Source organism: Microtus ochrogaster, chromosome X, assembly GCF_000317375.1.
Source record: "Microtus ochrogaster isolate Prairie Vole_2 chromosome X, MicOch1.0, whole genome shotgun sequence".
NCBI classification, from domain to species: Eukaryota; Metazoa; Chordata; class Mammalia; order Rodentia; family Cricetidae; genus Microtus; species Microtus ochrogaster.
In genome coordinates, this window is record NC_022026.1 from 13094205 (window position 1) to 13108404 (window position 14200).

The 14200-nt window shown below is 42.9% G+C and overlaps 1 protein-coding gene across 1 annotated transcript; it reads left to right on the top strand.

The window, feature by feature from the left end:
- Positions 1–1188: 1188 nt before the first annotated feature.
- Positions 1189–13595, top strand: Cd40lg (CD40 ligand). The gene is made up of 5 exons (XM_005358500.2): positions 1189–1344; positions 3255–3386; positions 8015–8069; positions 9898–9960; positions 13219–13595. Exons 1-5 carry the CDS (start codon positions 1189–1191, stop codon positions 13593–13595), a joined length of 783 nt encoding a protein of 260 aa, XP_005358557.1.
- Positions 13596–14200: the final 605 nt, after the last annotated feature.

Below are 14200 nucleotides of genomic sequence, written 5' to 3' on the forward strand. Positions count from 1 at the left end.
TAGGGATAACTGAGCCAGGTTAAAGGTGTGATGCACAGCTTTAATTTCAGCACTCAGGAGGCAGATGCAGGTGAATCGCTGTGAGTTCGAGGCCAGCCTGGTCTACAAACCAAGCTCCAGGACAGCTGAGGCTATTATACAGAGAAAACCTGTCTTGAAAAAAAAAAACAAAACCAACCAAACGAAAACAGTAGGGATAACTATATATTGTATAAGATGCCTCAAAAGTCTTTCATTTCCATCTTTGCCCAAACCTATGGGCTAAGGAAGGCAGGTGATTGCCCTTTGTGTCGGGGATACTGAGACCTACAGGGGCAAAGTGATTGACTGGGGTTCTGTAAGAATTTATTGGTACAGAAAGGACTAGAAGCCAGGTTTCTCAGTTGAAGTTCATTTTCCTTATCCTTAGACACACAGCAGCACAACTGAGACCATGGAGACAGGCAGTGTGGCCAAATCAGGTTCCCCACTCTCGCTTAGTTCCTCAAACACTGTAGTTAGCTTTGCCTTTCAGAAAAGGGAGTCTTCTCCTCGAATTCTCTTTCCAGTTACAATTTATTCAACAAACAGGGATCCCTCTTTTGCTTTATGACATACAGTTTTTAACTAGCAAAGCTACCAAGGTGTCATTGAGTTTAGATATTAAAGAAACAAAGTCTTGAAACACAGAGCACAAAATCAATCCATATTTTTCTAACATCTGTTCCTTTCCCCTTATACCATGTTCCTGATATATTAGTAAGATTGAAATTGAAATGATTTTATTACTAGTGGACTCATCTGTCACTTTCCTTGAAACTGGTGAGCCCCAAACTTTAGACAGTGATAGGAAAATACTGCCATTGTCTCTTAAGAAGTCTGTGACATTTCAAGGCAAGAATGAATGTATGGAAGACGAAACTTGTTTCTTCTTTACTAACAAAAGGGAAAGCCTGGAAGTAAATGATATGGGTGCAATTTTTTTGTAAAAAAAAAAAAAAAGGAAAGAAAAGAAAAGAAAAAACCTTTACGTAACTTTTTTTTTGGTAGCTGGGACAGAAGACTACGAAGCACATTTTCCAGGAAGTGTGGGCTGCGACGATTGTGCGCTCTTAACTAATCCTGAGTAAGGCGGCCACTTTGACAGTCTTCTCATGCTGCCTCTGTCACCTTCTTGGTCAGAAGACACCATTTCGACTCTAAGCCAGCATGATAGAAACATACAGTCAACCTTCTCCCCGACCCGTGGCTCCCGGACTGCCCGTCAGCATGAAAATTCTTCTGTGTATACTTACAGCCTTTCTCATCACCCAGATGATTGGCTCGGCACTTTATACTGTGTATCTTCATCGAAGACTGGATAAGGTAAGGGGACCTACAAGCCTGCATTAACTGATCTGGACACTGGTTGATTCAAGTTCTACCCAGATGGTGGAGGACAGTAGAAACCTTAAGTGGATTAATAGTCTTGTTGCCTAGACAGTGGGGGTCTCACAGTTTTGCCTCTGACTAAGGGATCTGAAGCCAAACAGCCTGGCTTCAAATCTTAGCTTGGCTCTTAACTGCTCTGAGATTGTAGGTATGCCAATTTGTATTTCTATTGCTCTTTCTACACCAAGAAAATAGAGATGAAAATGGGTCTCCTGCCAGAGATCAGATGAATCTAGCCCCGTAAATCACTTGGAATAGTGCCTGGTACATAGTAAGTGCCAGACCAGCAGCAGTTATGGTGATTTTCTATAATTTGCTTCATAAAGTAAACTCCTTTTTCCCCATGAAGACAACATTTTTCTTTAAAAATTTGACCGAGACAAAAAGAACATTGATTTGGTCTGAAATTCCATTGTGTTTTGGATTAGTACAGATATGTACCATTACCTCCGTTTACAGATTTTTTTTAAAAACTCAGAATGTACAATTCTTCAATGTCAACCGCCATTGTAAGCGGCTCTGTTGCCCTCTGAGGTGTCCTCCACACTTAAATGATTGGGTGTACAGGGAAAAGAGACGACAGGGAGAGAGCAGACTGTGTAGAAAAAGATAACTTCAGGGCTTACCTTATATCCATGTATTGGTTCACTTCCAGTGAGGAGCATGCGGGTTGGGTCACAAAATGACAATCACAAGACAAGGAGAAAAGTCTCCCGTATCTAGCTGTCCCTAAAGTCTGGAAGTAAGGACAATGGCTAGGCATCACCTGGATGGCTGGATTTTTTTTCTGGGATCATTGGCTAGCCTTTCTTGAAATGGGGGCCTAAATGAAGGCCATGAAGTTCCTATCAGTATAAGGAGAGGCAGTGACGGGTTTTGAGAGCAGAGACAATCTGCTTGCCTACTCAAACTGGACTTCACTGCTGGGCAAAGAGGCAGGTTCTGGGTCGGATTGCTTACTTATTTGGTGGGCTCTGTCAAATGGCTGTATATAGGCCTGGAGGGTAATAGGGAAACTATAACCCATATAGACTCAAATGCGCCATTTGTTTGGTTGATTTTGGATTTTTCTTTTCATTTTTGAGACAGAGTCTCATAATGTAGCCCAGAATAGTCAGGAACTGACCATCGATAAACCAGACTGACCTTTTAACTCACAGCAAGACTCTCGCCTTGGCCTAGCAAGTGCAGGGGTTGTAGGCATGTTCTTTCATGACTGTATCAGTTCTTGTTTTGAAAGCGGATAATCTCCACTTAAAGACAAAAGCGTGGTATGGAATTAGTTGACAACACAAGTTAATAGCATACATTTAATTACTCCAATATTGGAAAAGTAAATATCTCATTCACTTCGGGGCTGAGAGAGAATTTCTTTAAGCATGCAAATGCTTTCTACAAGTTATTAGGGAAATGAGAGATATAATTATAAATCCACGTTAGAGATGAACTTCTTTAGAAAGCCCCATGTTGTGAGCACTGCCATGAAGGAGGCAAACTGGCTGAGCAGCAAACTGTGTTATGGCTGATGGGAAATATGACAATTATAGGATATTGCTGTTGTGGTACATTAAAAACAGACACCTTGTGATGAAAGGTCGCTAGAGTGGTCGTGATTTCTATCCAGAGACGTTAGATAACATGACATCTGAATCACTGGCTTTTTAAGGTTGCTAAATGGCAAGCATCAAACAGCAGTAATTCAACATAATAACTTCTAATATCCTCCATTTATGCTCTCCAAGCCGCCGTCTCTTCAGGGCTGCGAAGAGAATGTGGAGGCAGACATCATTAGCCATATTCTTCTTCACGATGACATTTCTCATAAGCCTGCTATTTCACAACAGGTAGAAGAGGAAGTAAGCTTTCATGAAGATTTTGTATTCATAAAACAGCTACAGAAATGCAACAAAGGAGAAGGATCCTTATCCTTGCTGAACTGCAAGGAGGTAAAAAGGAGATATGAAGACCTCGTCAAGGTAAGGCACTCAGCTCCTGGAGGATTCATTCCACTGAGAACTTTCAGCACGTTTCCCATCTCTGCGAACTGAATTCTGACACGAGAAATGTTCCAAACTGTAATCAAGGGTGGTGGTCACACCTTCAAGGGCAGTGCCCTAGAGAACACAGTAGGATGACAGACTGCCCCGCGTTCTAGGCCAGTTTGTTCTACAGAGTGAGACATTGTCGAACTGTGTTCTATGTGAGCACACGTGCTCATAAATCCATGTATGCAAACACACATAGGTGGGTGTGGAAATGCGCACATACGAAGACAGCGCCTTAGGGTAAAATGAGGCTAGAAGTTGGACCCGTTCACATCACTGCAATAGAAAAGGGGTTCTCTGGAGAAAACGCATCCCTGCATGCACGGTGACACACACATGCGACTACCACACAGTGGTTATGCAGTGCATCCAGTTAGAGTTTTGTATTTCTGCATTTATCATTCATCCATTGATATCTTCCCATCATGAGACCAGGCTCCCAGCTCCAGCTGGTAGTGAAAGTAATAACTTGGCAGGCCATAAGGGAAGGTATTTTCTGTCCTGTCTTTAGTGCTTATGGTGATTCCGTGAGAGCGTGGTCTTCCCTTCTGTTGCTTGGGAAGAAGTGGACGCCCATTCTCAGTGTCACTCAACAGTAGAGCCCGTGCAACACTGCTCGCTTATGGAGCTGTTTCAATCTAAAGGTTCGAAGCTTTCTAAACAACCCAGCTGTCGTCCAGCTTACTACTAACTGAGTATCAAACACATGAATTTCCAGAATTTTTCCATTTATTTGTTCACTACAAACATGAGCTTAAGGTGTTCTTTTTCCCCCCTGAAACAGAACATCAAAAACTCTCCGGCCGCTTCCCTTCAGAGTGCTGATGACCTTTGGTCATCCATTGGTAGTTTAGGAGCTGCTCTAAGAGACAGCACCCACTTCCTGTTGAGGGCAGCTCTGAGTCCACTGGGCGGTCATCTGAACAAACCAACAGAAATTCACTCTTTTTGTTGTTGTTTTAGAGTTTTCGAGACAGGGTTTCTCTGTTGTAACAGCCCTAGCTGTCCTGGAACTAGTTCTTGTAAGACCAGGCTGGCCTCAAACTCCATGGAGATTTGCCTACCTCTGCCTCCCGAGTGCTGGGTTTAAAGGTGTGAGCTGCCACTGTCCGGTTCCAGAATTCATTCTTATATAAAGATAATGTGTAATCAAATAATGGAGCAAAGGGAGTAAGATCTTACTTCATTTGTAAATTTGAGACACCCGTGGAAGTCAGAGGACTTGCAAAACTTGATTCTCTCCTTTCACGACATGGGTCCTGCAGATCGAACTCAGTTCCTCATGCTTGGCAGCTTGTCTTTGTCCGCTGAGCCACCTCATTGTCCTCTTTAGATCTTACTTGTGAATTTAATACGTATTTTCCTGTGCTGTCAACAAGATGTAGTTTAATCCAGTGAAGAAGATTCTAAAAGCTTATTCCTGGGCCGCTTACTGGGATCAGAATACAGCTCAAATCTGCCACTGTCTTTTAAGTTCTTTATACTAAACTAGAATTTATTTATTTAGATTTTGGAGACAATTTTGCATAGCCTAGGCTGGCCTTGAACTTGCTATGTAGCTGAACATTTGCACTCTTGATTCTCCTGCTTCTAACTATTGGCATGTACCACCATGTCCAGATTAATCCAGGTTTTATGGTTTTCATTCTCTACAAGGCCTAATTGTTTTTCAAGTTAACTTTTTATTATGCAAGGTTATAATACACCTTGTATTAACACCTGTATTGCAGAATCTATGATTTAGATAAAACCTCCATCACTTTTATTCGCAAGATTGGTAAATTCAGAAAACAGCTTAGGTTTCTGTAGGGCTTATAGAGTTGTGGATGTAATATAAGGTATTGTGAGGTATCTCTAATTTTAATGTGCATAAAGTTGTGTCAAAGATGATGGTTGATAATCCCAAATAGACTAATGATTATGTTCTGCTGAACAGCCTTGGGCAAATGATTTCATCCTCTGAGCTGCAGTTACTCTTGTATTGCATAAGGGGATGAGACTCTGTAAGAACACTACCAGCTCTGGTCTTCTGTCACTATGTGAACAATCCTCAATTTCCTTGAATGGCAGTGAAAGTGGCTTGGTTCCCCCCCCCCATTTTTCTTTCTTGCAGAGAGGTTTCACAGATGACCTGCCAATTCCCTTTGCCTTCATTTAGGTCTGATGTGGAAAGTTTCCAGAATCATCTACTCAGGATAGGAGTAAGGAAGAGTCAGTCCTGTTTATATGAAAAAGAAAGTAGAACGGTTTTAGGCACATCAGGCAAGGCCCTAGTAACGTGCTATGCCTGTCAGGGATGCCCCTTGCATCTACTGCAGCAGCTATAGAGCCCCAGGCAAAGCATCACAGCTTTTCTCTACCCTAGGCTAAGATCTTCTATCTTGGTCCCCGTATAGATCACCATTTTCCTAGAGATCGGACTCCGAAACAGTATCTGGAACTGCTTAGGCCAGCACGTCAAGTATAGACTAAATCCAGATTAGAGCTGTGTTTCCTCAGCTAATATTAGTGGATTTGGGAACATGATCTGGCTGGCTCGGAGTAACCTTGAAGTCACAGGGTCTGATGGGATCCTAGAACTAACCAGATGCAATTCTAAGTTCTTAGAATTCCAGTCTTCTCTCCACTATCTCTAAAAAAGTGGTCACCCAATTTTTATTTAAATACCTCTCATGACTAAAAGCTCACTAACTTCAGAGACAAATCTCACAGAGATGGGAGCCGGGGCTCATGGTAGGGAAAGTGGAAGCATAGTTACACATTGAAATCTACTTCACTCCCTGTCTAGAGGGTTCAGTCTCGAGATTATCTGTCTACCAATGCCCGAGGTGCCTTTGATGGCATCAAATCATTTCCATAAAGGGTACTATATCCATACCTGCCAGGTAGGTTTCCATTGAAAGAGAAATCATTAATCCAAAATTTCTCTGAAATTTGACTTTTAAAAGTCTATCAGTTTAAGTGAAAAGTGAAGAAAAAAAAGGCTCTGAGGAGTGTGGCTTGGGGAAAGTTCACAAAAAGGCAAAACTGGGTGCATAAAAGACAAACTTTGCTGACTTCACGTTTTCATCTGGGCCAGGCCCCAAGATCGCTGCAACCATCTAGCCCGAAGTAGTATCTTAACTTCCATCATCACACACCAGTGGTTGAAAGACACCAAACAGTCATTTGTTTACTTGTTAGCTCACAAACATTTTCCTGTTGCCGCATTGCCGTGGTGCTCCACAGCAGCTCAAATGGAAAGTTGGTCTGTGGAGCCCATGTGAACATCTGTGGAGCCCATGTGAACGTTTTAAGGCTCAGATTCCCCTTTGGGTCTCTGCGTCTTATGCCCTCACATCTGGCAACCAAGCTGAGCGCATAGCTGTGATAGTCAAGACTAACACCACAAATGCCTTCTTGGAGTGAGGAAAGCGGAGGAAGGGCCCTGCAGACATTAGGTTCCAGGAATATCAAGGAGCACAGGACTATTAGGTGTGGAAACACTACTGTTTTCTTTCCCCTCTTGTTCAGAATCGAGCGGTGAAACAGACTGAGCCAGGTCTGGGAATGCAGTCCTGTGTTCTGTACTTCATTTAATTCTCAGACCCTTTAGGTAACCTCATTCTTGCCAGACCTTTCATTCCCCCTTCTTAAAATGGCGGCGATAGCCTTTATCATCTCTCAATCTACATAGAAGGAAGTCTGTGTTAGCTTCCTTAAGCGTGACTAGCATTCTGTCGCCTCCTAAGTTGAAGAAATCTTTAAGTGTTGCACTAGCTAGTCATTGTGGTACATGACTAAAATCAGCATCTGGGAGGTAGGAGCAAGAGGATCAGAAATTCAAGATCACTGTAAGCTTTGTAACAAGTCCAAGATTAGCCTAGGCTGCATGAGAACCTGTCTTAAAAACCCAAAACCATATGCATGGGATTGTCAAAAACGAAATAAAAATCTTAAAAGAAAAACAAGAAACTATGTGTTTTGAAGACCATCACCAGCATTAGAAGAAGATGGCCTATATTTTCTGAATGTTGATTACTCTAAATAAGTCCAGGCCATATGGGACAGCTACCACAAAAACACAATCAAAGTAAAAATCTGGATTTCTCTCCCATGATCATATTCAAATCTATCCCTGCGAGATTTCCAAGCAATCTCATTAGAACAGACACACACCCTGCATCGTGTCTGATAATATTCTGTATGCCAGCTCCCAGTGTTGAGTTATTGCCCCATTCAGCATTATTTATCAATATCCGTCAAAAGGCAGGGAGGCCAGGGTCATAGCAAGGGTCAAAATCACAACCTCTGATCTGGGGAAAGCACTGTAATGGAGATAATAAGGCCTGGATTTTGCTTCCAGGGTCTCCCCTGAGTTTTCTGGGCTGTCAGCTCATCTGTCAGAGACAGGGACTCTCAATTGCTATGATGGAATTAACGACAGCATCTTCGTCTATATTATAATCCTCACCAGGCACAGACAACATGGTACTGACAGTTGCCAAATGAATGAGCCCTTGAAAACCCCTAAAGCAGAGCTTCTGCCAACTAATCTTTTGCAATGCTTCTCCTTTTAGGATGTAAGTTTAAACACAGAAGAGAAAAAAGAAACCAGATATGAAATGCAAAAAGGTATGTTCCTATTTACCAATTTCTATAAATGCTTAAAGGGTACACAGAAGCTTTAGGTTGACCACATGAACTGGGGAATACTTAGCCCTGGAAATAAAATAAAAGACATTGGTGGAATTGGTACCTTCTCAGGCCTTAGTGACACAGAAAGGCTTGTCATGTCCACCTTGATGAGGATATTTTCCTGTAATATTGATAATATAATATGAAGGAACCCCACCTCCAAATCACACAATCTGGCTCTACCTTCAGAGCACCAGATTACAAGAAAGTAATCATTTGGCAAAAATAGCATTCATCATTCAATGACAACTATTTTGTGGGAGGACAGTACCCAGAGGGTCTCCTGGATCAATGAATGCGATGCTCCATTTTCATCTTTGCCTGTTCTTGAAGTGAGTGGTGAGTGTGTCCTAGATAGCCAGGGGTCACGAAGGGGCCTTAAAGGCCCTCAAATCCAGTACACCTCTGAGAATATGAATCCCCTTTGAAGCAGCACTAAACAGATGACCTCTTCTCAGACATGGCTAGAGATAGAATACCTTATACTTAGTGAGACAACCTGCTCTATCTTTGAACAGCTCTAAGAATTATATTAAAGTCAACATCTACCCAAAAACATCTTGCCTCAAATTTTGTTCCTTGATTGTCTACTTATTGGATAGCTTTCTGTTCTTTGAGTCTATGTTATGCAAAGAATAATTACTTCCCTATATGATGAAGACAGCAACCCCGACCCTGCGTTCCCAGTGAACTTGTCTATCTATGCTGAATATGCCCAGTACTTTGCACTGTTCTCTCCATGATCCTTCCCAGGTTCTTTCCTCTCCCAGTCATGATCTTTTCTGAACACAGCTCTCTCCAAGTCCCTTTAGAATATCGTACCCCCAAACCAGTGGTGTGTGGAGTGACTTGAGTAGCAGCAAAAGGGAAAGGGGGTGCTGCTACAGAAACTATGACATTACAAAGTTATTGAACACAATGTTGTAGCTACACAAATCTAATGCACATGAGGACATGCATACATATAATGGTATAGACACAATTTTCTTAGGTGAAGAGGGTGCTCAGAACCTGTTTCAAGCACTGGTCTGTTGCCAAAGGCTCATCTGATTCCCCTGAAGTTTTCCTCCTCACAGTGACTGCAAGACATGTTCCATGATGCTGTATTATCTGCTAATTACAGTGAGGTTATAAGGAAAAGCCCCTGTGGATGCTTGTCTTTAGACAAATCATAAATTTGACCAAATCTGTCTTTCAGATTATGCATGGTTTTGTCATCAAAACATCCTCCATAATATACCTCCAACATTCTCAGAATCAGGCTCATAACTGGAAAGAAAGCACCCACAGTTTCTATACTTAGGAAATGAGTACTTTTATTTGGGAAGCAAGGCTCTTGCAAGACAAAGAGAGCTCATTGTCGTAGTGTGAAAGTCATTTGACCAAATCAGACATGATAATCATATTACTAACTCATTGCCCAGGCACAGCAGTGGTGCCCACTACCACTCCAGTGTATGGCAAGTGTTCTTAAAAGCACAATTCAAGGCAGATTTAATGAAAGCAAATATTGTAGCCTCTGTCCATCTGAGGTAAGCAGAATTGAGTATTGAATATCAGGAAAAGGGATTGATGGAAACAGCCAATACAGTTTTTAAGGTATTAGAAGCCACCCTTCCCTTCAATGGGAAGGATTGCTGGACCAGTTTTCCATCCTTTAAGGTAAACTCAGTCACTATTCCGCTGTTGTAAAACTGGACCCATTAGTTCCACATGCAGTTGTAGGTTTCCTTGGCCTGACAGTATGCTTTTGGTTTCATTTCAGGTGATGAGGACCCTCAAATTGCAGTACATGTCGTCAGTGAGGCCAACAGTAAAACAACATCTGGTAAGTCCCATAGCATCTGAGTGAAAGCCTCCTAGGTGTGTGAGTATGTGGGCATATGTGTGTGTGTGGGGGGGTACCCCAAAGCTATGCGGCCTAATCATTAGACACTTCTCTTCCTCCAGGGACCAATTTACAAACCCATACAACTCTCACACGCTGTCCTTTGCCATCAAAGTCAGCTCAAATGCACAGATAGGACTTAGAGTGACAAAAGGAGGTGGGAAAGAGTCCCGATGTTCTCATTATGTTTTTGCTCAGTAGCTGATTCTGAATGACGAATGTCTGGGTGGGGGAACCATTATTTCGCAAGCATAAAAAGAGATGGCAGGCAGTGACCTCCTTACTGGGGACATCTCTCCTCCTAAGCCCTCCTCACTGTGTATAAATGGGTCCCAGGAGGTCTTTTTGTGTCATCTGTCAGTCCCTGTATGATTAACCCCAGCCTCAGTGGGGCCGACCTTAGGGAAATTAAAGGCAAAATCATTTTGTAACGATCAATCGGCGCCAAGATGTTAGATTTTTCAATGAAGTAACAACAGATGGCATACCGTGATCTTTTCAGCACGGAATGCCTTTATTTCAATGCTAGCCCCTATTTTATTTCCATATATCTGCTAACATCATTTCAGGTCCTATTCTTCCTCAAATCTCTAGCTTGTGATTGCCGATGCTGTAGAGTGGATCACATCTGTAGATGAATGTAAACATGTATGCGAGCATAAAATTCCCCATGTATATAAAGGCATGGACGACTGCATTCTAAATTATGTGTGTGCATTTGTACGTGTGTGTGTGTGTGTGTGTGTGTGTGTGTATGTAAGAGACAAAGACAGAAACACAAAGGAAGACGCAATCATGTCTCTGAGGTGACTTGAGCCCCTCAGTGGCTATACCACAGAAACACATGCATTGTATTGTGGTTCATGGTACAGACGTAAGCATTCTGGTTAGGGAATTTGGGAACACTAGGTTCGAGAGCCACAAGCCACTTAAAACTGACTTTAGACACATGCCATTCAGTCTGAGGTGGTTTTCTTTCTCACATACTCCACAGGGTAGCTTTGAATATCAATCAGCTAATGTGGGAGAAGAGTTACACACTGTCAAGCTACGCTATTCCAGAATAAGATGCCAGTACTTAGCTTGCTTCACTGAGCTATCCAGAGAGACATAAAGTTCTTCATAGAGACCAGTTGTTCCTATAACATTTATTAAATTTTCTCATAGAACATTCTCTTAAAACATGCTTATGGGAAAACACCACAATTATTTCTGTGGCAGGGAAGCCATTCACACGATCGATTCACTTTTGTATTAAATTACAACAGAGAAACCCTTTAGAATCACTTCCTACTGGTCTTGATCAAGTGGTACCTATGGAATTCTGACTTCTTTGAAAGGCCTAGAATGGGTACTGCTTGTGAAATATCTCACAAGTCTATATCACAGTAGATCTACACAGGACAAAGTAGGAAAGATATAGTCCAGTACACCGCAGCTCCGCATTTTTGTCTTTTCTAGACGTGATGCTACAAACTTGACCAACATGCCCTAGCAAGAACTACAATGAAGTAAGGAATTAAGTGAAAAAGCAGAGCCTAGTGGCACACATCTGTAATCTCAGCGCTAGGGATGGAAGCACACAGATTAGATGTTAAGATCATCCTAGTCTACAAAGCAAATTCTAAGCTAACCAGGCATACATGAAATCCTGTGCCCCCCAAAGGGGAGGAAACTCAGGAGACAGAGGCAGGTAGATCTCCCTGAGTTCTAGGCTTGCCTGGCCTACAAAACAAGTTGCAGGCCCGCAAAGGATTTGTATTGAGACCCTGTCTCAGAAAAGAAAAAAAAATGTAAAGGGGAGACCTAATTCATTAAACAGAATCAAATTGCCCAAATGTGAAAATATCATAAACAAACGCCCTTTATGGAGAATTTGGAGTACCCAGAAATATCAGGCATGGTGAGATGCCTTCTTATACAAAAAGAGAAGTCTGGAAAAAGAAGTATCTTATGCCCTAGTTAATGTAAGACCATTGAATAAAATATTTGGAAAATCTCAAGAAAGCAAATATACCAATACTTTTACTTCTCCCCACCTCCCACCCCTTACCCCCATCAAACTGAGCTTTCTGTGGAAGCTGAGATTTGAAATTGGGTAAACACACGGCTTTGAACCCACTCAACATCTCAGCAGAGAAAATGGCACGCTGTTGGTGGGGACTCTGCCGTAGCCACAAGAATATGGGTACTTTCAAGTTGGTGGCACCCACTCCAATGAGAGATGAAAACCCAGTTAAGTGAGCACATGGTTTATTTTCATACTTCCTCGCCTAATTTAGACTTGGTCGTGGGAGGCAAGTCAGGTTTGCAAGAGCGTAAGGTAGGAGGAAGAAATGGGGTCTTGTCTCTGAGGTGTTGCTAAACTCGGTAGACAGACAACTTTTTGTAGAATTCATGTTAAGCTAAGTATTCACACTCACATGAGTAAGATTTATATGCTATGCATAATTCTGAAATCATTTGCACTTCATTTTAAACCATTCATTCATTCATGTTTCCATATGTATGCCTGTATGAATGTACACATAAGTGGGGGGCAGTGGGGGTATACAAAGACCAGAAGAGGCTACCCTCTCTCATCACCCTTCATCTGTTCCCCTGAAGCAGGGGTGTTCCTTGAGCCTGGGACTCATGTTTTCTGTAGGGTGAATGCCAGCATGTCCCAGCGCTCTTCTTTAGAGTCCACCTCTTCAGTCCCCTTTGTGTTGTTGTTTTGAGACAAGGTCTCACTTAAGTCAGGTGAGTCTCAAAGTGGCCAAAGATAACACTGACCTTGAGCTTGACATTCCCTGCCTCCACGTGAGAATTCTAGGTGCCATGCCCTGCCTGGCTATCTTAAATTCAAGGATACACTGGCTCAAAGAACTCTAAGGCGAGAAACCTTGCTGTCATCTGCTACTTTAACTTTTCCAAGTCTCTGAAATATACTGTCCCTGTTCTGTTGTCGAGGGACTTAGGCTTGGGGTGATCAAGTGACTTGCCCAAGTTTGAAGAAAAGCCAGGTTGAAAGCTGACAATGCCTCTGAAGCCCATGTAGAATTGGTATCTATGTTCACTGTGCCTCTGATGGCCACAAGAGGCCTTGAGAATTAGTTCTCACATAAAATCGGCCTCCAACCTTCCACTGTATTTCCTGTTAGAATATATGCCATGCTAGGCTTCTGCTCACCAGGGATTTTCTTCTCTTTGTTCCAGTTCTACAGTGGGCCAAGAAAGGATATTATACCATGAAAAACAACTTGGTAACACTCGAAAGTGGGAAACAGCTGACCGTTAAAAGACAAGGACTCTACTATGTGTACACGCAAGTCACCTTCTGTTCTAATCAGCAGCCTTCGAGTAAAGACCCATTTTTAGTCAGCCTCTGTCTGAAGTCCACCAGCGGATCTGAGAGAATCCTACTCAGGGCGGCAAACACGCACAGTTCCTCCAAGCCCTGCGGCCAACAGTCTGTTCACTTGGGAGGAGTGTTTGAGTTGCAAGAAGACTCTTCTTTGTTCGTCAACGTGACTGATGCAAGCCAAGTGATGCACGGAGTCGGCTTCACATCTTTCGGCTTGCTCAAAATCTGAACAGTGTGCTGTCCCAGGCTGCAGCAGGGCTGATGCTGGCAGTCTTCCCCACACAGCAAATCAGTTAGGACTCGCCCCCTGTTGACTGCCTATTTATAACCCTTGGACCCTCCTCACAGAGAACTATTTATTATGTACCCCAAGGCACATAGAGCTGAGATAGGAGAATTACGGGGCAGGCACAAATCCTAACGGACCCTGCTCCCTAAGAGCTTGTAACCTGAAGCAGCACCTCTACTGATGCCTGCAGCCAGAGAGCCCTAAGGAAAGGCCAAGGCATGAAGCACAGATGGCAGAGCTCAGATGAAAGAGCAGATAGCGGAGCGAGCTCAGCTGTGTTGCTTCAGGAGCGTGTCTTTCAGTGGACAGTGCACTTGGCTTACCAGGAAAGATGCACAAGGGCCGCTGTGATCCTTAGCTCACCATCTGTTATGGTTGGCTTGGGGTTTCCTGCGGCCCCAAGAGGCCAGTTTCTAAAGTCTCCCAGGGAGAACTGAGAAAGTCTGCCTCTACCTCCCCCCCCAATACCCAACACTCAGTCTTTACATCTCTCCAATCTCTCTCTCTGTCTCTCTCTGTCTCTCTCTGTCTCTGTCTCTCTCTCT

Excerpts from the sequence above, each read along its gene's own strand:
- Cd40lg (XM_005358500.2), top strand. The coding sequence starts at position 1,189 with ATGATAGAAACATACAGTCAACCTTCTCCCCGACCCGTGGCTCCCGGA. Across the intron at positions 3,387-8,014 it reads GATATGAAGACCTCGTCAAG|GATGTAAGTTTAAACACAGA; the intron begins GTAAGGCACTCA and ends TTCTCCTTTTAG. Across the intron at positions 9,961-13,218 it reads CAACAGTAAAACAACATCTG|TTCTACAGTGGGCCAAGAAA; the intron begins GTAAGTCCCATA and ends TCTTTGTTCCAG.